Here is a 24,931-nt window from a genome sequence, read left to right as displayed (position 1 = left end):
ACGGTCTCCAATCACACTGGAGGAGATTGCAGTGCAATGAATTGACGAGAGGGTGAAGTGTTTGGTGCAAAGGTGACAGAAAGCAAACCAGGATCTCAGGCTGGGACGGCCTCTACGGCTCCCGTTTTTGCTGTCTGTTTTAGGGCTTGTCTGCTCTAATGTAATAGGCAGAAAGGAAGATGACACAATCCTTGGAGGCCTATCTCTGAGCTGCCCTGCCTCTGATAGCTCACCTGCTGTAGCCGTGGGGCAGCTGGGATTTTAGTTGGCACACAGGACATACCCCACGCATGCCTTTACTTGCCCCCACATACCCTTTTTGCGGAGAGAGCCATAGGAGGAGCCGAGCCCACATTGGCACGTGGTAGGAAAGTCCTCTGTACTAGGTGTATTCCCTTGCATCCCCTTTGCTGCCTGGCCGCCTTGGTCCTGTTGAAGTCCAAGGCAAAACTCCCATTGAGTGAAGGCTCAGCTTTTAACTTTCTTTTTGGATAAAGAACAAACCCTGCCAGTGGAACCGCTACATCGCTGAGCCTCAAATGCAGCCCTGGTTGGGGGTGGAATGGACGACCTACTCCTTTATTCAGTCTGCTCTTGCCAAGGTGGTCCATAGCACACTTAGATTCCTCCCCATGCAGCTCTGTGAATTGCTCTGTGAATTGCCCCAATATATTTGGAAGCAAGTGTGGACCTACAGCCCTTCTGAGCGGGGCTGGATCTTGAACTCTTGATGCCTTGCCTTACGTGATGGAGCTGCTTTGTTCTCTTCAAACACAGAACTGTCCGCCAAGCCTGGTGTGCACTGCCCAAAATGACAGCTGGAAGCTATGTGGTGCTTTGTATGTCTGGTCCTAGTGCACTGAGAGTCTCATAGTAGTAACTGTGGTGTGCAGAGAAGCGCTGAACACTTCCAAAGAATGCAGAGGAGAAAGACCTGTTGGCTCACTTAGTCCGGCCAATGCAAGCTAGTTCTGTAGTTTTGTGTTGTAAATAGTGTGAGGGTGAGGCACCTCCCCGGCATTTATTATTTTTAAATTTTGTTTTACCCACTCTTGGGTCACAGCCTTATGACCAAATTATACCCGAATGCAGGTGTTGGGTTCTTACTCTTAATGGGAACCAACTGAAACAAGACTATGGGCCCACGTCTTGTGTGTGTATATAGAACAGTGAAGACAAGAGCCTCAGCTGGTGTAAATAAGTGTTTGGGTTTTGGTACTTCAGTGGAGCAGCACCGCTTTCCACAAGCTGGGATGGTGGCCCTACCTTTTGACCAAAAAGGGATTTAAAAAAAAAAAAAATAAATAAATCCTTGCCCCCTCAAGCCCCAGTTAAACATTTTTAAAAGCCAGAGAGAACTTTTACAAGACAATGTTTTATTTGTTTCATAAACAAGTAAAATTATATTAATGTAAAACAGGTAAACAGACAAAAATAAAACACAGCACAGAACACAATGCTATAGAATATAGACATGGAGAAGTGCAAACCCCTCCCCCGTGCCCCTTCAAACAATCTGCTTTAAAAGTAACACTACAAGGTTAACTGGCTTAGAAATTGGGAAAATAATTTTTTTTTCTTTTTTTCTTTTTATACAGAGGGGGAGGGGAGTTTTCAGTGAACACAAAATTCTATAAAATTACCATGGATCTGTGTTAGTTTTTTTCAATGTTTTAAAGTTGCTTTAAAAAGGATAAAAAGTGCACAGACACCCTTATAAGGCACAAACAGATCTTCTATACAAATCATATCAGACTAAAAAAAAAATATAGCAATACAAGTACAAACAAATTCCTATGAGGCCACCTTCTTCCTGAGAATCTTTGAGGCCTCGCTGGATTTCCTTTGGAAAATCCTTAGCAAACTGGAATAGGTAGGGTTACACATCCACTAATGCTCATTTCACAATCCACTGCACAGCCACACTCTGGATGGACATTTAACTAGCTTACTTACCCTGAATGATTGAGCCCGCTCAGTCTCTGCTGGATGCTGCCCTTTTGGAAATCACTTTGCAGCTGCTATTCTGGAAATGTAAACCAGTGCACCATTTTCCTCTTTGGCCCCTGCATTGACTGGTTTTTTTGACCCCATCATCTAAAAAAGATGTTTGCTAAAAACACTCTTGGTGGCCGGTGCCCAGACACTACGATGGCAACTGGGATGAGTGAATTAAGGAGCAGATTTGGGAGCGCCACTTGGGAACAGCAAAGCAGGACTGCTCCACGGTGTTTTGTACCATTTGGCCAAATTATAATACACAATGAAGGGGGCCGGAGGAGTGGTCATAGGCTACCTCTGGGCGCTGTCAGACTGAGCCAAAGCACCACGGCAAAGAGCATGCGCACAGCTTTTAAAGTCAGTGGGACCAGAGCCTCAGTTGGTGTAAACCGTCTTTGACTTAATGGCGCTATGACAGTTTACACCAACCAAAGATGTGGCTCAAAACTATTTAAATAGCTGTCTCCCTTGTCCTGTCTCTGCTGGGGCTGTGATTTTTGAACAGGAATCAGGCCCTCCCTGATATTAGTTGTTGAAAAGGCAGAGACCCAAGAAATTCCATCCAGTCTGATTTACAGCCATCTCATGTTCGGTGACCACAAGCGACACACTAGTTCCCTCTTTTCTTGGCAACAGCAGTGACTGGGCTTGGAATCTGACCCTGCAAATGGAGACCAGCTGAAACAGACATGGCCAGTTTGGGTCAGTACCCTCTTCCCTACCACTAACTCAAAATCAGAGAGAGCAGCTTCCAGGGACAATGTCTGGGCCTTAACTGTTGGACTGTGAATGTGGTATTCCACGGCTGGGCTTAAGGCATCAAAGGGTGCCCCACCGTATCTCATTAAGATCGTCCAAATCCAGAGACCTCAGAATCCATCCCAACGAATGGTATTCAAAAGCTCCTCCTGTGAAATCTAATGCATTTGGCCTATCTTCAGCCAGAAAGCTCTCTTTACATGCATCTTACAGCTGCTGAACTAGCGCTCATTAGCATACAGATGGAGTTGAATACTTACTTAAGCCTACTAAATCTGAATCCAAAGCCAAGCCTGTTTTTTTTTCCTACTGTGGGATTCAAGGATTCACTTGTGGCAAAACGCACAGAAAATCTGTATCTAACTGCTCTTTCAAGAACTTGGAAGCCTCTACAAGAGGCAATGCAATTGATGGCCTCTGTTGCAATTTTAATGTGAAGGCCTGGGGGAGGGGTGAAAGGGTCTCATTCTTCAAGGGACAAGTCTTCAGCTGGGGTGGGTTGTCATTAGCTCACTCGCTCCAAAACTATGATGATTTACACCAGGTCAGCTTTAAGCTGTACCTGACATCTTGCCGTTGGTTAACAGTTTAAGGGGTCCTGTTTGTTTCATTAAGTTTATTGTCTCAGCACGGTGAGGCCCCATCCATAGAATGAATCCTCTTTAGAAATCTCACATCAGGCAGGCCAGGGTGCCTGAGAGCTGAACTAAAGCAGCAGCAGCTACTCTAATATTCTTCAAGAAAAAAAAAGTTTTCTTAACTACTTCAACAGCTGCACGGCAGGAAATAAACCCAAAGGAGAGTGAGGCTGCTTTGAAACATTTCTCATTATGTAACTCCAATCAATCTCCATTTGAGCTGTGCTATTCCACCACCAGCTTCATGATCAAAGCAAGTTTGCTGATGCCACAGAATGGGGAAGCGCTACAGTTAAAGCATCCGGGTCAAGAAGAGCCAAAGACCGAACAACAAAGTGGAAGTGGAATGAAACCAGGCCAGACGGCACGGGGCCAGAGGAGGAGACCCAACGAAAGAAGCAAACGACCCCATCTGGCTTCTCGTGATGCGCTACTGCAGCCGTGTGGTACATGGGACTGTTCTGCTTTCACATCTAGACTGATAAACGCACCTCTCCTGAGCAAGCAGCCATTACACACAGGGCTGGGAACGATCATTATGCTGGGATCAGACATGCTTCATTTCCATTTCGGTCCTGATGACTGTATCCTCATCACTGCCTTCTGTCCATTCATTCACTAGATAAGCTGGGCTGCTACTAGCACAGGGCTGAGTAAAAAAATCACTGCCTGTCTTGTTCTATGAGCTGACTGAGGGAAAGCAGAGGTGGAGGTACAGATGTGTGCATTCCTGAGTAAGAAGGGTCTCCATTCTGGGGTACAAAAGACAGAGCCAACAGGGGGTAAGTAGAGCTACATCTAACCTCACCTCACTTCATTGTAGTAGCGCATTTTACATTCCAGGCAGAATTCCATAGTTTATAGCTGTCTAATATCACAACTAAAATCCATTTACCTTTTAAGTCCCAGCATCTAATAATAGCCTTCAATCCTTTTTCCAAGAGGTAATGCCAAGTGAGCTGCTTGTTAATTTCAATTAGATGCCCTCAATTGCTCAGTAAAACAACAGGATTTCCTGCTAGAGCAGACACAGCCTAGCCAGTTGCATGCTTTGTGGTAAAACCTTGGACAGAGGCGAATGCAAGTTAAATCATACTTTTACACAATACCTTTAAGGACAAAAAAGAAATTTTCTGGAACTTCAAAATACTGAAATGTGCACTGCCCTCCTCTCTGGCTAGAGCACACTCACAGATGCCCGGGTACACAGTAGCTTACACCTGCCACTGCATGTAGTGACTTCAGCTTCACGAGGTTTCTGTAGTACATAAAAGATCTTTTACCACCACGGGGAAAAGAAGTAAGTACCATGCTAAGGTGCAGGTTACAAAGAAGGGATCCAAAAAAAAAAAAAAAAAAAAGTCACATATGCCTGTGGGTACTTAGCAGCTCTTGGATGACAACTGCACATGCCCCAAGAAGACGCTGTTATCTAGGGAAAAGCAATGCAATCTATTTTACATAAAACATTATTTTATAATTACAAGAAGTGTATAGCTCTCTCTCCCTCCTGTGCAGACAGTGTTAGTAATATGCACTGGCTACTTCCTCCTTTCCTTTCCCTTGGCTGAGATGATAAATGTATCCATGTTTGCCTCTCTTTCATGATCTAAGGCCAGGTGGTAAGACTGCAATGTAGTGGGCTACTATGGAAATAACTCCAGTAAATACATTAAAAGGCCTATTACTAAATTACTATTATTACAGCTACTTTGACTGTATGAGGATCCAAAATACATTTTATTAGTTCCTCCCCTTGCTGTTACCAAGGTTTGGCTTCAACCAATCTACTGCTATATTCGTTGGATATACACGTAGCCTTTCCTGTATTCCCCTCCCAATTCCTTTAAGAAAAAGCAGCTTTTGCATTCACTATGTATACTGAAGCTCAGAGGTCTGTGTTTCCATTGCAAGAGTTAGTGACAATATAGACACCTCAGACTGCTCAGGTTGGCTTGAAGCATTTGGGCACTCATTGTCCTGGTACAGTGGTTGACACTACAGAGTTCTGATCTTGGGTAAGTAAATGAAGATCTGATTTCTAAACTACTTGTTTTGGAAGTGTAATTTGTAGCCTATACCTATATTCAGTCCCTGACTTGGGATTTAATATTTTTTACTCTTTTTAGGATATAAAAAGCATTCAGTTCCACCTTTGGCTAATATCTTAGGGCTGGTTCTAACTCTGTTCCCTCACACGGTGATGCCTGGACACACACTATCCCCACAGCAATTACAGTGGCAGTTTAAAAGTTTTCATTCCCAGGGCATGAAAGCAGGAGCAACGGACCCAACACCACAAAGGTTAATAAACTCCCTCCCCCCACCAACACACACCCTCACTAAAAAAAAAGCCATCGCACAGGAAATTTCTTTTTTGCAATTGAAATGGGATCAAAACAGCGATTTGCTGGCTGGCTTCATAGGCAGCATCTTTACGAAGCCCTGCCTACTTGGAAACCTTAGCTTCAGGCCCCAAACACACCGGAGGGCTCCTCAGCTCAGTTAGTTCCCTGATTTGTTCTACCAGTCAAATATGGAAACACAGACAATGAGCCACTTGGTAACAGCCGACCAGCATGATAATCCATAAGCAGGAAAGGACGGAAAGACATGGTTACTGCTAGCAGAGTTCTTTCTTCCCACGCCCTGAGGAAGGGCGATGTCAAGGGCGGTATATTTTAATAACATCTTTGATGATGCGGCGGCAGATTGGGCAGCAGGCATTGAGTTGCTTCTTCAGCTTAAGACCACAGGTGTTGCAGAGGCACATGTGTCCGCAGGTGTAGATCACCGTGTCCACTTCACTGTCGAAACAGACAGTGCACTCCCCATTCTTGCTGCTCGAGGGCTCTGGAGGAGGGAAGACAGGAGAGACGGGGGGACTCAGAGGGGAACTTGGAGCAGTCACTGCAAAGGAGTGGGAGGAAGAAAGAGAAATGTTATTCAATAGCAAGCATGGATCAAACAAGAGGGTCTGATAGTATTAGCCACACACCCACTTTATTTCCCTCAACCTCCTTCCTTAAATCCTATTGTATGAGCCTTGTATTATTTGGAGAGTCAGATTCTGGTTTACACATCTGGTTACAAGCACAGGGTGTGTATCCATTCAGAGCCTAGCATTAATTTTAAACAGCTGCATATTTCCCTTGCCCTTAAGAGCGAAGCATATCTGGGTTGGTGCACGGCCCCCTTGTTGTATCAGAAGGCCCTACTCTCTAAAAGGAACGTGGCTAAGAGCTAGCTCTCATGCGGTGATGAGATGTATTGTAATAGTGGCATTTCTGGCTGGGAAAGCACCACTGTACTTGCAGCAACAAGTATTTGCCAGTTGTATTACAGGATGAGAAATTCTTGGGAACCTGCCTGAGTTCAGAACAATAGCATTTTATTTGTGCAGTGTTTTCAACGTGCAAAGTGCTATCCACACATTGATTAGTCCTCACCCTGGGAGGCGGACAAGAAGTTGTATTTTTGTTCAGAGTAGAGGAAACCAGCAGAGTTTAAATGATTTACTTGGCCATCGAGAACATACTGGAGATCTGGGATGAGAACTCAGGACTTCCTAGCTCCCAGTTCCACTGACCCGCACTGTCCCGAAAACACATGCTACTGCTATTTTGAACATGGTCCCAGAGTCTTGCCCTTCCCCCTTTTTTATCCACTAGGCTGTCACGCATTACCACTAATGCATATTGCACCAATGAGCTGCCTTGGGAAATCCAGGCTCCTATGTCTGGATGCTGCAGTTCCACACACCATGCAGACAGCAAAAGTTCTACCTAAGGTAGGCAAGACACCCAGCTGGGTTTTTCTGGTCTGTTTCCTGACCAGGATGGTGACTATGTGTCTTCCAAGCTGCAGGGGCACACCACAACGGCCTCCCTTACCTAATGATGACTCTGAAGCAGACGAGGATCTATTCACGCTGAAGGCCATATCCGAGTCACTGTCATACTGTGAGCCTCCAGGGGATCCCGAGGGAGAGACAGTTCCTGGACTGGACTGGACAGTGCCTGCAAGTACACAGAGTTCAATCAGCTACAGGGGAAATGGCACTCCAGGCATCATCAGTGCTAAATGGCACCATCTCTGCTTCACGACGTGCTATGCAGTACAGCATGCTTTATAAAGAAACTAACTCGGTTTCTGAGTTGAATCTTGTCACTTAGCCATTTTAATTTTATTTATTTCTCTGTCTTGGCCCAGAATCTGCTGGTCACCTGCTGAGCACAGTGTCTGTTCCCAGTTCCCTCAGCCTGTCTGCTACAATCCTGAGCTGACCCAGAACACTTGTTTGGGATGAGAGGCTGAGATTATCTCCCTATTTACTTTAATGTGAACATCTTCTCAAGCAAAGACAATGAAGCAGCCCGTGGCTGGTTGCCTGACATGGTTTGCCTGACAGAGTTCTGCAAAGGCAATCAGCCTCATTAACTCGGGAGCGTGAAAGGAAAATCTTTAGCTGCATCCACCACAGACTAAGCAAAAGTTTAAAGCGTTACAGCTGTGAGATCTTGAAATGGAAGGTGCTTTATGATCATAAGCAAAATGCAGTCCAGTACCTGAAGTGACTGAAATATGTTATTTCCACTTAAGTTTAAAATAATGAGTCTGCGTAGGGCAGCAAGGGATATTGCTATTCAGCTAGGAACATTTTGGATCATGTCAATGGAAGAAGAGCTTGAGAATTCTCCATCAAGAGACACTGTAGAGAACTGAAATGAACCATGTCCTGATGATGACTCACTTGACTATTCTGTGCTTCTAAGCTAATTGTCTACAGGCCAAACTCTGTGTTCACAGATCATTCCCAGTGAAGTTAACAGGAGCTGTGTGCACGTATATCCGAGGGTAAAACTGTGTAGTTGGGTTACTAAAAATGCATTTTTTGCAAAGGTAACAATTTACTTAAACACAAGGCTTGAGTCTCTTTTTCTATAAGCTGGTGTAAATGAGGAGTAACAAATGAAGTCACGTTAATGTTTTAGGGTATGTCACACAAAACTCTTAGCCTGGGTAATTGACACCTGGTTCTGGATGACTCACACTCATGTTAGCCTAGCCATAGCCCCACACAAAGCACTACCGTTACTGTGTCCAAACTATTTCTTCACTGGCTCATGTGTGTTTAGGTGTCTATCCCAGGGTGCTTTGTGCGGAGATGCTCTAGGATTCTTTCCCAGTCAATTGTGTCAATTGCGGGAGAACCTGTCTCTGCAAAGTGGGTGGGTTCCAGCCCAAGTTAAAGTACAGCTTGGGCTTTAACCCCACCCCACAGCCTTGCAAGCAAGCATGGGTTCAAAACATATGCAAGTGCTTCAAGGTTTTGGGGAGAGGGGCAAAAACACATGTAGGAGCACAGGCTAAGACTACAGTGTAGACATACCCTTAGAGGCACCTGCTCTAGCTGGAGAATAATGAGCTGTAATAATTTTTTTCTGCCTCTGAAAACTGAAACTGACACAGTTCTGTTGTTGCCATTGATGGCACTGGGCACGCAGAAGAAATAGCAGAGCTATACCTGCAGAGGAAAGAATAAGTCTGCAGCGTTGACAGTTAGCAAGAGCCTCAATTTAACTGAGTGAATTGGTTCTAGATGGACTAGAAAGATGTGACCTCCAAAGCACGCTTTCCTTTTTAAAAAGCACAGCTGTATTCCACAGCAATGTCCTAAAACATGACATCTGATAATGAGTTACTGCAGTGGTTGGCGCGATACCATCTAACAGTGTGATGTGCACTGAGCCATTATTACTGTTATAAAAATCATCTGTGCTAGCGAGTTCAGAGTTTAATACCTGCTGGCAGCACTAGTGGGTGCTTAAAGATTCTCTTGTGCAAAGTATTAAAATACAAAACAGCTTAGCATAACCCCATGCAACACCAGAAGTCTCATCCAATGGGCTTACATGTGAAGTGTATGACAATAAGCAGAACATAGGTCTTTCTTTCCATCTATAAGCACAAGCCCCCGTTTTATGACATGCTTGATATAGCCGACTGGCGTCATTAGGGGCCAGATGGTGAGCTGCTTATTCACAGCAGTGCTCACTTACTTACATGAGCATTGCTACTGCAGCCAATGTCACCCGTGTAAGTGAGAGGCTCACCATCTGGTGAAATTTCACAAGGCATGTATCCCTTCATGTTATTTCTAGGCTGCACTTACCCAGTATTTTGAGCTGGTTGATTACACCATGGATTGTGAAAAACACCCAGAGAGACTGTGAGGTGTCCACGCACATAAGCATCCCTCGGCTGACTCCATTCATCCCATGGTGCACTTCTCCATTTGGCAAGACCATGAAACTGAGGATGTCGCCGCTGTTGAGGACTGGGAATGCTCGGTAAACCACCCAGTACTCCTTGCGGTCCAAGAGAAAGTCCGGATCCGCCGGGAGCTCATTTGTCCGTAAAGTACCTGGATCACAAGAAGTGATGCCAAACGAAAGGGCTCCGTGATACGGCAGCCCTAGGTGTCCTATTTCCACAAAGATGCTTTCACCAATGTGCAAAGGCCGGTCAGAAAACACCAAAGTCCTATTGCTTTCTTGCCAATTGGTGCATGCCACCATCCGGTCCTGAGAAAAAGTAACATCAGGCCCCCGGGTGGGGTGGAAACGCAGATCCGTATCCAGAAAGGCAGGCACACCCTGCGCACGCTGTCGCCTGTTTGGGCAACAGGGGATTATGTGGTTATCCATCGAAAGCCCCGGCATCCGACTCAAATTTAGGTTAGCAATTTTAGCCACCACTTGGTTGTTCTCCAGTTCGTTGTTATTGAAGTTGGCTGAATCGTGACTGCTCTGAGGAAGGCAAGTGCTCAGTCGTGCACTGCTAAGGTGGGCGGAGGTCATAGTCTCTGCAAACATGCTATCTGTGAGACAATTATGAGAACAGGCTGCATTAGCTTCAAGTTCAAATTATTCCCCTTCTCAATGTAAGTACTTTTTTCTCCCCCCAACCTCCTCTACAGGTCACCTACAGTTAGCTCTCCTGCAGACTTCTGCACACTAACCATTAATGAGAAACTGAGATGGTGTTCAGCAACTGATTTTTGGTGGAGTATGTTAGGGAAACTTACCTGGAACCACCATCAACTACGGAAATCAGATATCAGTTGAATGGCTGCGTCCCTGGCTAATCTCAAGAGTAGCAAGTGCTATAAACCTTATTAACTGAAGCTAAAAGTGCTTACACTGGTAAAAACAGGGAAAATCACAAACAGTGAAGTAAACAACCAGCTGTGATAAGGAAGGGGTATAAAAAGGCATGAAGCCACTACATAAAATATATTTCTCCAGTTCTATGTGCTTTAATGAGAAATGTCTCAATACTCTGCTCTCCCACTCCCCATCCCAAAACCCCCCCAACCTTGTATTCACATAAGGGTGATGGGAAAGGAAATGCAAGAATAATACATTGATTTTACAATCCATTTCATAAATGTGAACCCCTTTTTTTAAAGAAACATGTTTGCTTTAACAAAGAGGTCACTGTGCTTTGAAACATGTGAACAAGTCACAGGCTCTATCAAAGGACCACTTCCCATTCGCTACAGTCTTATCAAGAGACTGACTGTAACTGATGTTTATGATGATGCAGAAACATTAAGACCCAGATAATGTTCAAAATTGCTATTACGTGTCGATTCCTGTTGAGCTGGTCATGAAAGCTACATCTTACATATATTAAAAACGGGAGGAAATTATTTTGATTTTAAAAACTCCTCTTGCACTGCAGGATGAAATCACAGAAGCTCAAGTCTCACAAGTTGAATTTAATGTCCTAGGTGTGCACTTCAGCCATACACAACTCCCTGTTGCCTAGGTATATCTCTCATTCTTAAACAATTATCTTAAAACCCAGAATAAATCCAACGCATAAGGCAAGACAGCATGTGCAAACCATGATTCAATTCATTCTCAAAAGTGGAAAAGCATCAGCATCATCAGAGCTGTCTGCTACTTAGAGGAGAAGATCCATTGGGTTTTACCAAAGAAGGCAAACACAGGAGCCAGTTCAGTGGTTGGAAAGGACAGGCTGCCCCAGCTTAGATGCATGATTTCTTTGAGTGCCAAGCAGCAAAAGCCTGAAGCGTAATCTTAATGGCTGGACCAGCTACTTCCAGAAAGGACAGGGAATCTGGCGCTAAGTAGAGCTCAGATACAGGAGGAAGGACACTTCAGAGCTTCATGATACCAACAGTGAAGGATGCATTCTGTGTAGGGGCTACAGTGCTTCTATATTTGGGCTACATTCCCAGCTTTCCCCATTCCTGCAGTTTCAGGATGAAATCCAATGAGATGGGCATGCCTAGTTAACAGGCTAAAGGAACACGGTACCATGCAAACCAAGCAGACAAGTACAACTGAAATAAAGAACTTCTCGCAATTCTCCCTTTGGCATCTGAAACCTTAATTTACTGTCTGTGCATGTTCAGATAGGCCTTAAAAAGGGGCTTTTATAATGGGAAGAATTGAGGAGAAGGTGGAGAAAAACACTTATACCAAAAGCAAACCCCTCTGTCCAGTCCCTCTCTGTTCCCTTTCCCAATGTACAGGGACCAAATGAGTAGAAAAGAGAGACTAGTTCAGACAACGTGGCAGTGAAGTCGCAATACTGTGCTTAGGCCAGCCACAGGCTTTTGTCATATTACTAAGTGGTCACAAAGTATAAACTCCACACAGCATTCTACAGCACCTTCAGTTTGAGGATCTCAGAACTTGGCATTTAACCTTCAAGCACCTGAGAAGTAGTTATTTCTATTTATAAAGGAGGAAATTGAAGCACAGAAATTAAGGGCCTGAATTTCAGAGATGCCGATCAGCTCCAACTCCAAGTGAAGCTCGGTTTTCCCAACGTCACTTAGTGAGTCAGGGCCAGAATTGAGAAAATTGCTTAGTGGCCTGCCTTTCTAAGATGCTGAATGTCTACAGCTCCCATCGACTTCCAGGGGACTTTGGGACACTCCGCTCTTTTGAAAATCAGGCCACAGGAGTCCTGACTCCCTGTCCTTTGTTCTGTCCACTATAACACTGTCGGCTGGAACTGGTGAACAAAACACATAAGAATAAAGGGTTTTGTTTTTCTAGCCAGAACTGCCACTGACAATTTAAAAAGCAACAAGGACAATACAAAAAAAACAACAACAACCCTGTCAGTGGTAAAATAGATTTGTTGCCCAATATACTGGAAATTTTGCGAAGTCTTTGTGAAATATTAGAGTGCTGCTGTGGACAATTAAGGGATGAGTGAATAATAATGCCTAACCACATGTTGCAGACAATCAGAGCACACAGTAGTACTGTGCAAAGTTCTGTTTACAGTTTAGCATTATTTACTGTAATATAGTGAGCACCATATCAAAGAGGATCTCTGTCATAGCTGAATATCAAGTGGATTAATCACTTTGGCCAAATCTAAAATATTTTATTTGGTGTCCATTCAGTACAACTTCAGATGCACCTTCTTAGAAAAAATAAAAGCTTTGGCTATTAAGACTAAATCAACTATATGGGAATCAGTAGGGAAGGAGTACGGGGTGGGGAGAGAGGTTGTATGTATGTAGCTTTTAAGTTAGCTCCAGTTTTGGTGCATGCTAGTTTGAAATACGACCCCAACATTCATTTGAATCTTGAATGCCTTTAAAAAAAACTCACAGACGCTAAAGTGCATCATTTCTGTGGAGCTTCATTGAAGTTTTTACTTAAAAACAACCAAATTCTCTTTTGTAATCTTGTCCTCTGAAAGTGATGAAACTCAAAAGCCTCCCTTGCAAATCAAATCTGAAGTCACAGATGAACAAAGAGACTTAGTTAGAGTCAACTTTTTGGTACCATACGACAGGGTGGGATACAATACACTACTGCAAATAGCCCAGCAACACCTGGGAAACATGCGAGTATTGTATTAATGTTCTTAGAACATTTAACTGGCAGATTACATCACATGCAGTACCAACATGCCCAATGCTTTGTAAATGTATGGTAATGGTCCTGTTTATAAGAGCCAAGATAAGTCAGCTCTGGCTTGCATGCACAGCCTGTTGAGCTGTAAATCTAGGTGGGCTGACTAAGCCAAAAGTTATATCACCTGTAATACAGGAGGACAAGAAGCTAACTCAAAATAAACACAACCTTAAATCTCGTCCAAAAGGAATAGTTTAGTTGCAAAGTGGGCGAGAACCCAAATCTTAGAAAAGGTTTTCAAACTCTTAGAAAGAGAATGACGACACTGCTGTCCCCTTGCCTGATAAGCATGGAAGCTGGCCTCTCTCGTGTTTAGGTGCTGTGTTTTCTAAAAAACCCTTGATAGCACTGGAATGTAACGTGAGAGGCTCTAAGTGGCCCTCAGAGGAGATAAAATATATAAACTGGAGCCTCAGACACAGGGGCTGGGGAAGGGGAATAGGACACGCTTGGAGGATGAGTCATAGCATTTCACTGGACCACTACGATTGGGGGTCTGAAACATGATTCAATTGACTTTGTCTCTTCAGTCACTGACATTCACTGCTCTAAAGCAGCATCCCATTTCACTCCAGTGCAGCATATCTGAGTGCACTTAAAATATTTTATTTTCCTGGCCTAGTGTACTCAAGAGAAACTCTCTAGTAAGATATGCTGCAAGACACAATGAGCAAATAAACAGAAGAAATAATAAAAATGTTTACTGGGACCTTGTATAGATGAATATTGAGTACAACCCAGGTCATGGACTGGTTAAGAACCAGAATAGGGACTGTAAATAGAAGGTAAAAATCAAATTTCTAAAGAAAATGCCAGCTTGAAACTAAATGGCTAAAGGAGTTGAAGGAAAGATGAAAAAAAACTATGCGTTTTACTTGACTAGAGGTTGACTGTTTACTAAGGAACATGATCACCATCAATATATATTTCTAAGGGTCTATTAATCTACAGAGGAAGTGTAATTATTTCAGGTGGCATAAAGAATGATACCAGATGCCAGGTGAGATACGTAGGAACAAAAAAATGTGGGTGACACTTATAAAATGGAGGGCTGTATTCTAAAAAGTAGAGATTCTGAAAAGGGCTTAGGGCTCATGGCAGATAACCACTGAATGTGAGCTTCCAGTGCATTGCTGTAGCTAAGAGGGTGAACATGATCCTTGGATGCATAAGCAGAGGAATATCAAGTAGGACATGGTACTATCTGTGTGTATAACATCAGTGAGACTATCTATGGGAATAGTGTATCCAGTACTGGTGTTCATACTACAAAAAAGGTTAAAAAATTGGAAATGTTTCAGAAAAGAGCTACAAGAGTGATTCAAGGTGTGAAAAACATGCCTTATAACAACAGACTAAAGAAGCTGAATATATTTAGTTTATCCAAGTGAAGGTGTAGAGATGACTTGATTACTGTCTACAAGTACCTATTGAGGAAGAGATTTTTGACTGTAGAGAAAACTAATCTAGCAGAAGAAGGAATACAAGATTCAGTGCTTGGAGGCGGAAGCTAAACTAAAAATTAAACATTGCATCTTAACAGTGAGGTTAATTAACCTTCGGAGCAATTTACCTAGAAATATAGTGAACTGTCTGTCACTTGAAGTCTTAAACTGGAGACTGGATGTCTTTCTGTTTGAGCTATAGCTTATCTTTCAGAAATTACAAGCTTGCTGCAGAAATAATAGGGTAGGATTCTTTGCCCTGTGTTATGCAGAAGGTCAGACTACATGGTCATAATGGTCACTTTGGGCCTTAAAATCTGTGAAATCTATAGATGATGGGATTAAACTACCGAAAGGAAAACTCAGGCTGAGTATCGGGGGGAAAGAAATTTCAGCATGAACAGTGACATCTATTAGATTGTGGAAGAGCATCTCAAGAGTGGACGCATCATTACTCAAGAGGTTTAGAACCAGAGTGGACAGAGCACCGGGAAATATACTGTGGGGAGTTGCACCATACTGGCAAGGGGATGGACTGTATGGGATTCATGAGAATTTTCCCGTCATTAACTTCTAAGAATCAGAGAGCTCCCTGAATCCCTGCTGCTGGCAATACTGAACTGTCACAAAATTATTCATGCTTAAATCTGTTTTTAGGAGCATCAAGCCAGATGTGCCATGTTTGCTTTCTCCATGAAGATGCAAAAGGCTTTACAGAAAGCGTAATCCTTAGGAACAAGCCCATGCACAGAAAGTACACTCACCTAGAATTTGCACTTCATGGGTAATTCCATAGACATCTATCAGCGCCCAGAGAGGCCCAGAGACCTTAATGCCACAATGAAACAATATTGGCTCCTCATCGTTAACACTATAGAAGACTCTCCCATGGCGGTCGACCCAGAACGCTAGAATATTGTCCCTCAGTGCAAACCTCTCCGGCAAAGCTTTAGCCCAGTATCCAGGTCGAGTCACCAAGTCCGGGCAGGCATACTTTGGTATGTCATCAGAGCTCATCTGCGATGGGTCGTGGATGGTGAAGCCAAAACGCAAGGCCCCGCTCCACCCATCGTGCACGGCCACCAGCTTGAGCCGCACTTTCTCATAGAGGTGGATGGGCCGGTTGGTGAAAGTGACCCCATTGCAGAAGCTATTCCTCCGGATGGCCTTGCGAGAGTGGGCATCCAGACGGACGTTCTTGCCCTTGGCTTGGGAGTGGAAACGCGGGGGCTCTGCGATGGTGAGGACAGAGCGCCTCTCGTGGCTGCTGTTGGGCAAGGTGTAGTAAGGTCTGCTGGACACAGAGCGAGCCTGGTGACTTGTGTCTGCAAAAGGAAACAATCACGGCATTATTACGCACATTTAGCCTGAGTAACCCGCATTCGTTCAGTTTGTGAAACTAGGTGAGTGGCTTTACACTCTCATTAAAATGGAGCATTGCATGCTGGGACCTATAGTTCTGGGCTTACAATGCTGCACTGCCAGCTGCAACTGGCTCCACTTTTTGCTAATTAGGTGTCCAACTTTATGTAAATTTTATGCAGGTTGCCAGGAGTCAGATTTGCATGTGCACACATTTGATTTTACACATTAGGTAGCTTAAAAAAATAACATTTTTGAAAAATAAACCAAGGTATTTAGAATCCAGAGTACATTCTCCACATCAGCATAGTGTTTTGCCAAAATTTTAAAAGCTCTGCTTGAAACCATATATAGATTCAGACATCAGATGTGACTGGCAAATAAACAAACCAATGTCTTTTATAGACTAAGAAAACAATCATGAAACCTTGCATTTATGCCTCATTTCCCCCATTTGATGGTCTCAAAGTGCTTTACAAACAATTTTTCTTGTTAGACTTACAGAACCCCCACATGGTAAGGAAGTATCGTCACCCAGATTTTATAGATAGGTGAATGAGGGCACAGAGTTTATGGGCTTGATACTGCACCATTTAAGTCAATAGGAATTTTGACATTGATTTCAATGAGAGCCTATTCAGACCCTAAGTGAAGATTACACAATGAGCCTGGGGCAGAGATGGGAATAGAACAGAAATTTTGCTTCCAGTTTTGAGCTTTAACTGCCAGCTTTATGCGGCAGGGGGTGTCTTCTTGTTCTGTATATGTTCTGCACCTAGCGGTTGGGATCCGGTTCCAGGACTGGGGCTCCTACATATTACTACAATACCAATAAAGAATAACAACAGAAAAACTAACTACATGATCATCCATTCTTCCCATCTCCCCCTCCTTTTTGTTCTTGTAAACTTAACATATTTCATACACCTTTTTAAATATACAAAATCAGATGCAAAAAGGAAATTGAAGGAAAACTGCACAAATGTTCAGTGCAGCTATGATAAATAGAAAAGCTACACGCACATTTATTTTGAAATATTTTGCCATTTAAAAAAATTGGACTTTCCCTCAAGCTGTTTCCTCCCCGTGTGTAAGCTATGGCTTCTCCTCGTGTCAGGAAGCGTCATGGGAAGTACTTGCTAATGGCTTCCTTTGTTTTCAAGAGAATATCAGATGATGCTAAAAACTTAATTTGGAAGAGTTGGCAGGAGATCTGCAAACGTGACACCTTTTTTGCAAGTGCAAATATAATAGGCACTGCCATGACAGCCTGGGACTTTCATTCCCTTTCTGAATGAACACACACTTTACACAATAACAGCATGACAGTCCAGGGAAGCAAAAGGTTTGGATGGAAGAAAAAGGGCAAGAGTGAATATCAGAAAACAGGTTTACAGCTCAAAGTGAGGAATCTGCAGCAGGAACAATTCTGCTCCTGTGGCACAACAATACCATTTCCATGAAAAGTGTCCTAAATATTAAAGATCAGAGGCAAAAAAACCAACAGATAAATAGAATGGTCCCTGTCCATTGTGTTTTCTTCAGTAGTGCTGCGTGTGGCAATTGCTGCACTATACACAATGCCTATCAAATCCCCTGTACGTAAATTACTGCAAACCGGTGAATTTACTGGACTGGACACACATACATAGATACACTGGGCAATATATTTCCATTGAAGTCAATGGGAGTTTTGCCATTAGCATCCATGGGAGTAGGATGAGGCCCTCAAGTGAGATCAAGAGTAAAAAATGCAATACATATAGAGTTTTAAATCCATTAAATGTGCTTGGCATAAGCCTTTCACAGTGCCATGCTTAAAAGAGGTTGAGCTTTTGGCATGAAGTACCATATTCTTCAATCTCAGATGCTGCAATACATACTCAGACAATGCTCCAGAGGGAATTTTGTGTAAGGACAGCAGCTCAGTCCCTTGAGTATTTTAAGTTGCACTCACCAATGAAGAATTTTGTTTCATTCCTCTTTAAAAACCCAGATACAGAAGACAGATGCTTCTGCTACTGATCAACTATTGTAACCTGGGTGGCGTTCCATGTCTGCAACGCCAAATGTTCTAAACAAACTATTTTGCTGCAGAGAGAATGTGATTTTGTTTCTTCAGCAAAGCAAGGGATGCTGATACAAACATGCACAGACCAGCATCTGACGTGTAAAAATGCAGCTACAAACAGCGGTCAGATATCTTTAACATTCTTACTAAAAAGCTGGAGTTGGATATTTACCATCTTCAAAATGTGTCTTAGAGCAATAAGGCAATCAACCCCCACAAGTACCACCCCACCCTGAGGCTGGGAAAAAAAAATTCAAAACTAATGTTAAATATAGCTATATAATCCTCTGATCTGCATTTTCCAAATGATTGAAAATAAAATCCAGGGGAAACACTGTATTTCCGTCAATTTAGTTTTACTTTGGTAGGGAGTGGGAAGAAGAACTTTTGTCCTCCCCACTCCTTTCTAGCACCACAAAAATCCACATATTTTTGCAAAACCCCTTTAACATCAGCTTTCCAAGCGCACAGAGTTGGTGAAGAAAGGAAATACACAAAGAAACTGAGAACTAAGAACAGCCTTTTTGTAAGTGAGTTATCTTATAGTATTTTCCCCACATGTACTTATCACACAACTTTCAAAAGCAGCAATACAATGAAAGGGGAGTGTCAGTTATGTCAGTGCAAAGGATGGAAAAGCAATTACAAATCCACCCACTTCAAATACTTCTTTCATTCCATCCTGCCCTGGGCGAGGGTTAGTTTTTGTTTTAAGTTGTTTTTAAAAAACAGGAAAGCATATTGTGACTACACAATAGAAAACTCTCCAGAAGGAAATGAATGGATAATTTATTTAAAATGCCCTCCTCTCCTAGCATGAACACCTGTCGGTTACCATTTTGAAAAAAACCACCATTTACGCTGAGAGTCAGAAGAGGCATTGCCCACACAGTAAAAGACTGTTGCTGTTGAGCTGGTTGTGGTTTTGTTTTTTGCAAGCAGTCCTGACAAATTCACTAAAATAGCGTGAATCCAAATAGCTACCATTTCCCGGTCATTTTGTTGTTGTGGTTTTTTCTCAGTTCGCTCATTCTATTACTTCTTTAAAACACATGCCATCCTTGCCTCCTCTTTCTATACTTGACATCAAGAAACATCATCGAGTTGGTGAAAGCAGAGATGGTGGGAAGCTATCGGCTTTTGCAATGACATTATAATTATATATTATATTATATATATATTATATACACATACAATTATAGTCCTGTGCAGCACTCTCACTTCAGCTTTCACATTTTCATTCTAGAATAAAAGCTTTATCATAAATAACAAGGCTTGCCAGTGCAGAGTACATATGCTGAGGATGAAGTGCAGTATGAAATCTGTCAGTTAATACTATACAAGGCACATGCCTATCACCACCATCTTATCTTTACGGACACAGCTTTATCAAATGGGTTTATCAGAAATGTTAGAACTTTTTCCTTTCATAGTAAGCAGTTAGGCAGGTGCTGCCTGTGACATTCACCAGGATACAATCTGGACTGTTGAACAGCTGTGTCCCCTCAATTCTCCAACCGGAGTGACTTTTACACTGCTTCACTGTGAGAGCTACCACTCCTGGTCTGTTCACACACAGCCTCCAGCATGTAAATCACTCTCAGCTATACTGTATGAGTGCTATAGCTAGCCAGCCAGCCACCCAGGAATTATATTACAGAGTGACACCAGCAACTTTCCAGCCCCGGACTTGTCCCCAGAAATGCGTGTCTTGTACTGCCCAGGACCTCTTGGACAATACAAGATCACAGAAAGTCCATCATTTCATTAAGACAAAATGATATGCACAAATCTTGTTATCCCAAATGAAGTTCCCAAACACACTGGTTTAGATAAAAAAATAAAACAAGTTTATTAGCTACAGAGAGATTTTAAGTGATTACAAGTAATGAGACAAACGTCAGAATTGGTTACAAAGAAATTAAAAGGTAAAACAAACTAATATCTAACTTAAGAAGCTAAGTGAATTCAAAGCAAAAGTCTCTCTCACCACATGTTCTAGCTGTCTTACTGGTTGAATCTTCCAGCCAGGATCTCCCAATGATGCTTCTTTGTCTTTCAAGTGTTGTCCATGCCGAGAGTAGAGTTGAAGGGAGAGAAGATGTGTGCCCTCTGTTATCACTTCTTATAGTTATTTTCCTCTTTGAAAATCATCTTCAGTTGAGGTTCAGGAGGCTGAAAGTCTGTTTGCACGGGAAACTCCAGATGTTCCATTTCCAAGATGTAAATTTTTCACTCAGACCCTTCTTCCCATCAAAGAATGGCCACTTAACCAGGTGATAGTCCATTTAATTATGCTGATAACTGAACGAGGTCCCTTTTGTCACTGGGGAATTTGTTTGAAACTGTTTCCCCAGACTTCGAACATGTCTTATACAGTAGAATTTTATTACTTTACGTACCATATTGCCACACATAACAGAACAATAATGATCAGCAAATTACGAGTTTTAAATGATAGTTCACTAGCCATACTTCGTATGAAATTTATCATAGTCTTGAAAAAAGAGTGAACATAAGGGTAGAGACTGTTACACTCCTGCAGCCCCATTTAATAATAAATGAAACCTCTAAAAGAACATGGCACAAGATGTTATGGTGGCCAAATGGTCTCTTATCAGGATCCTTCGCAAACTTCAACGGACAGGAAGGTTGTGACAATGCAATAATGTTTAGCGTACTCCTTGAAAATTAACTAGATTATAGAAACTCTGCTTGTGCCCCAGGATGGCTAAATCCTGCCCCAGTTTATTTTTGTGGTCCAACAAAAACATGGCAACCTTGTGCCATGTACCAAGAATATTCACCAAGGCAGGCCATGTGATGCTGCTGTAAATACCATACATCTTGTAACTTACGTTAGTGTGGAAGGGAAGCTTTCTACAGTTGTTATAAGCAGAAATGCAATAAAACATTCTTATAAAATGCAGTAGAACGTCATTTAAATATTTATTAAATCTTGATGATATACTCTTATCTTTTGAGAACAAGGGATACAATTTGCATTATATTTTTAGTGCACTGCTTTGATGTTTATAATAAAGAGAACATGACAGCAGTCTCTGAGGAAGTGTTAATTTCACAAATTTACACACGATTAAGCCAAAATTTTGCAACTTCAAAGTTAAACCCCTAAATCTATGTCTAGGGTCCTAAATAAATGTGGCATTATTTCTACAGGTTCTAAGGATCTGCAGCTTCTTATTGATATCAACTGCCACTGAGCATCTCTGGAAAAAAATCAGGCCACTTTTAATTAGGTAAAATTGGTCTAAACAGTGATTTTGTACTGGTAAGTGTTAGCCATAGAATACAAAAAGAAAAGAATAGGGAAAAAGTAAGAGCTACACGTTCATGGTTAGATGCAAACTGACATATGCCTGCATGGATTCCTCACAGCACTATCATTATAATTGAAGTTTTGAATTTGTAAGTCATTTTGGAAGCGTGAGTAAGAACTAGAACCGTATATAACTTGGTCATTGGATAGCAGAGGGTCATGTTAATGTTTCCTTCATCTTTGATTCATGTGGGTTTGCATCACCTGAAGTTCACATGATTTCTTTTAAAAACAAAGCCATGGTTTGCTTAAAGGATCTGCTAGCCATTCTCTTAACCTAAGACGAGTTTCCTAGTAACAAGTAACATTAGTAACAAAAACTAAAACACAAACAATTGAGGGGACTGTTGAGTGTTTTTGGTGCAACAGAAACAATCTCTGCAGCTCTTGCAAATAAATAGATAGGCGATGAGCCAGAGCGTTCCCTCTTTAAGAGATGCTTCTGGGTTCATAATGGAACCCAGAAAACATGAAATTTTTGCTACGGGACTGAACTTCTTTATGAACTTTAAAAAATGGTGGATGAAGTCATCTACCACAGCACAGATGTTAATGAAAATTAGTAAGATTGTGTTAAAATTCTTATTTCTCTCTCTCACACACAGGCGCACCCACACACACCCCTGACTAGTATGGCTATGTCTTCACTGCAAAAAAGGTGTATTTTTACAAGACAGCTATCCTAGTGGAGACAACAAACTGTAGTTTTTACCTTAATGTAACTAGTCAACGTAAATCCTGGGGGAATCCTGGGTTGACCACAACTAGCAAAATCTAGGCAAAAACTACCTGTGCTTTGTCTTCATTAGGATTTTACACTGAGACAGTTAACTGAGTTCTCTCTCTCTCTGAATGTAAAAATATACCCGTTTTTTGTAGCACAAACATCATCAATCTTACTTCAAGACAAAGGCCAACAACAAATTTCTCTTGGTCTTCCAAAAGTTTCTCCTCCTTGCAAAGAAGGCTATTTGCTAACAGCAATGTTTGCAAAACTAATTCTGTAGAATGCCAGCAATTCAACATATTTCAGCAGTTTCACTTGTGACTTGCTTTTTCCCCACACTGCTTTGGATTCGTATCCCCAGATGTGTCCTCAAGTAACAAACTTGCACGTGCCTATTCCTCTGACAATAAAACAATTTCTGTGCAGTGAGGAGCTCATTTAAACATACAGTTCAGTCACATCATTAGAAAACAATACACAAAAGAATGGCCATCTTGAAAGGAAAATAACCTCAAGCCCAAGTTACCATGGTTAGCTGAATGTTCCTTGGTCAGAATAGCATCAGCAGCTGAAAGACAGAAAATGATGCATAAGGGGAGGCTATTCCAAGGGGAGGACTGTTTTTCACCAGTCATAGCAATGAAGTATTTCATGAACTAAAGATGCTCGTATAACCCTCCTACAGTATCACAAGACATCTAGGATAACAAATCTACCTCCAAATTTACAGTGTGTCAAGGACCTATTACAAGATTCAAGTGCTATGATGATTTAAGCAAATAGCCCTGCTTTTTGGGAGTGGGGGCAGAAGAAAGGGGGCAGGGAGAGCCACAAGTCCTTCTCCCTTCTTTGTACATGGCGTCTGACCTTGTAGACTTGATCCACACCCCTGAATGGGACTAGAGTGGCACCAACCAAAAGTAGCTTCTTCATCATCAACATAGGCTCCATCAACCTGAGATGAGCTGTGTAGCCTGATGTATCACGAAACATCACCAACTCTCTACGCTCCCCAGGAACAGAGGGCTACCATGGTTGTTGCTGAATACCACAGAAAGCTGGCATTATCCAGTTCTTTTGCATGAGAGATTAATTAGAAATTAATAAAAACACCTATAGATGAACTCTGCATTAAAATGCATCATGGACCAACTGATGTCAATGCATGGATGCATATTTGTATGGTTATTTTCATCCTCCCAATTAGAAAATCTGCAAAAAACATCCTCAAAATAATCAGGGTCTTGTATAATTTGGGATAATGTTGACATTTCTTTATTCTTCAGAGCCTATGTTTTTCTATTTCTCTTCTTGGATCTCAACACCCCTTTGTCTTCATACATAACCAGCAGAATACATTGGATAGCTTTCCCCTGATTTTGTCCCACTCGCCACAATCAAACCTGAGCTCAAAATGTTTTGTCCCTCACCCGGCTGCCCTTCAATATAATTTTTTTTTAAAATGAAACAACTTTGTTTTTTTCACCTGAAAGTGAAATATTGTTTAAACTCAAAGCAGCTGATTGGTATTTCCTGGTCCTGAAGCTGATGAGAAAATTCTTCACTTGACAAACTTTTGTTATTACTTTGCATAGCTGAGGTAACCAAAAAAACATGTTCAGATGTTAAGGAAAAAATGTGAGCCAGCATAGGATTTTGAGGTGGGGAGGCTGAATTTCCAAAATAAGGGGCAGACATGAGAGGAGGCAGCATGGTCTCATGAACAGGGCACAGGACTGAGAGCCAAGAGATGTGAATTCTACTCCTGGCTCTCTGACCTTGGGACAAGTCACTTCACCTACCCTTGCTTCTTGTTGCCCTCCCACACTTTTGTCTGTCCAGTCTATTCTTTGGGGCAGACACTACCTCTCACTATGTGTTTGCACGGTGCCTAGTGCAATGGGGCCCAAAGGTGGCACTGTAATATAACCTACGCACAGTCAGAATTCAGTAGAAGTTCATGGAAAATCCCACCCACTCAGTCTGATCAATGGGTGTGTTTTAATAGCAAATTCTTGGAATCAAGGCGGCGGCCAGTTTGTGCAATAATGCCTTCTTCAGTCTTGTGAAAGTGATGAAAGCAACTACATGATAGATGGAAGCTTTGGAAAGTGTTCAGTTTATCATCATCTGTTACATTTTGTTGACACCCAAGTCCATTGGCTTGTGTCGTTTCAGAAGGCCGTTCTCATGAGCTCATGAACTAGAATGCTTTGAAAGATGGCCTGTCTGCAGGGATTTGAAAGTAATGAAATAAGGGATGCAAAAATGGATGAAACCTTTGGCTACTGGCTAAAGAAAAACGTCTTAACAATAGTCAGCCAGCTAATCTTACTATAAATAAATCTGGTCAGCAATCTTTGGACTATGTGCTCATTAATATGCTGTATATACAAGGCATATTAGTTTTCATGTAAGGCCAGGAGAGCTAAGCTATGCATCACTTAAGTTTCTTAGCTGATGTGATATAGCAAAGAAGTCGTCATGTATGTTTTTACTAAACTGTTGCCATTGTTTTTTTTAAGTTCACACTGATTTAGGGAGAGGTTTTTTCATCCGTTTTATTCTTTCTAAACTTGGAGTCAGAGAGGCAGTTTTTGGTAGTGATCAA

General features: G+C 42.1%; 1 protein-coding gene across 3 annotated transcripts in view; it reads right to left on the bottom strand.

Annotated features, from left to right (window-relative positions):
* Positions 1-1,356: 1,356 nt before the first annotated feature.
* NEURL1B (neuralized E3 ubiquitin protein ligase 1B) overlaps positions 1,357-24,931 on the bottom strand; it is a 195,991-nt gene continuing 172,416 nt past the window's right edge. For 2 of the 3 annotated variants that reach the window (XM_067566346.1, XM_067566347.1), the window contains 4 exons: positions 15,585-16,145; positions 9,574-10,281; positions 7,292-7,417; positions 1,357-6,308 (listed from right to left, as the gene is read on the bottom strand). In XM_067566346.1, the coding sequence (XP_067422447.1) occupies positions 6,064-6,308; positions 7,292-7,417; positions 9,574-10,281; positions 15,585-16,145 (1,640 nt within the window). In that variant the 3' untranslated portion in view covers positions 1,357-6,063. The remainder of the gene's footprint in view (positions 6,309-7,291; positions 7,418-9,573; positions 10,282-15,584; positions 16,146-24,931) is intronic. The other variant, XM_067566348.1, reaches the window with a different exon arrangement.

This window comes from Emydura macquarii, unplaced genomic scaffold (genome assembly GCF_026122565.2).
Source record: "Emydura macquarii macquarii isolate MOO-44397 ecotype Brisbane River unplaced genomic scaffold, CSIRO-AGI_Emac_v2 contig_2768, whole genome shotgun sequence".
Classification (NCBI taxonomy): domain Eukaryota; kingdom Metazoa; phylum Chordata; order Testudines; family Chelidae; genus Emydura; species Emydura macquarii.
This window is presented reverse-complemented; position numbering and strand designations above follow the sequence as displayed.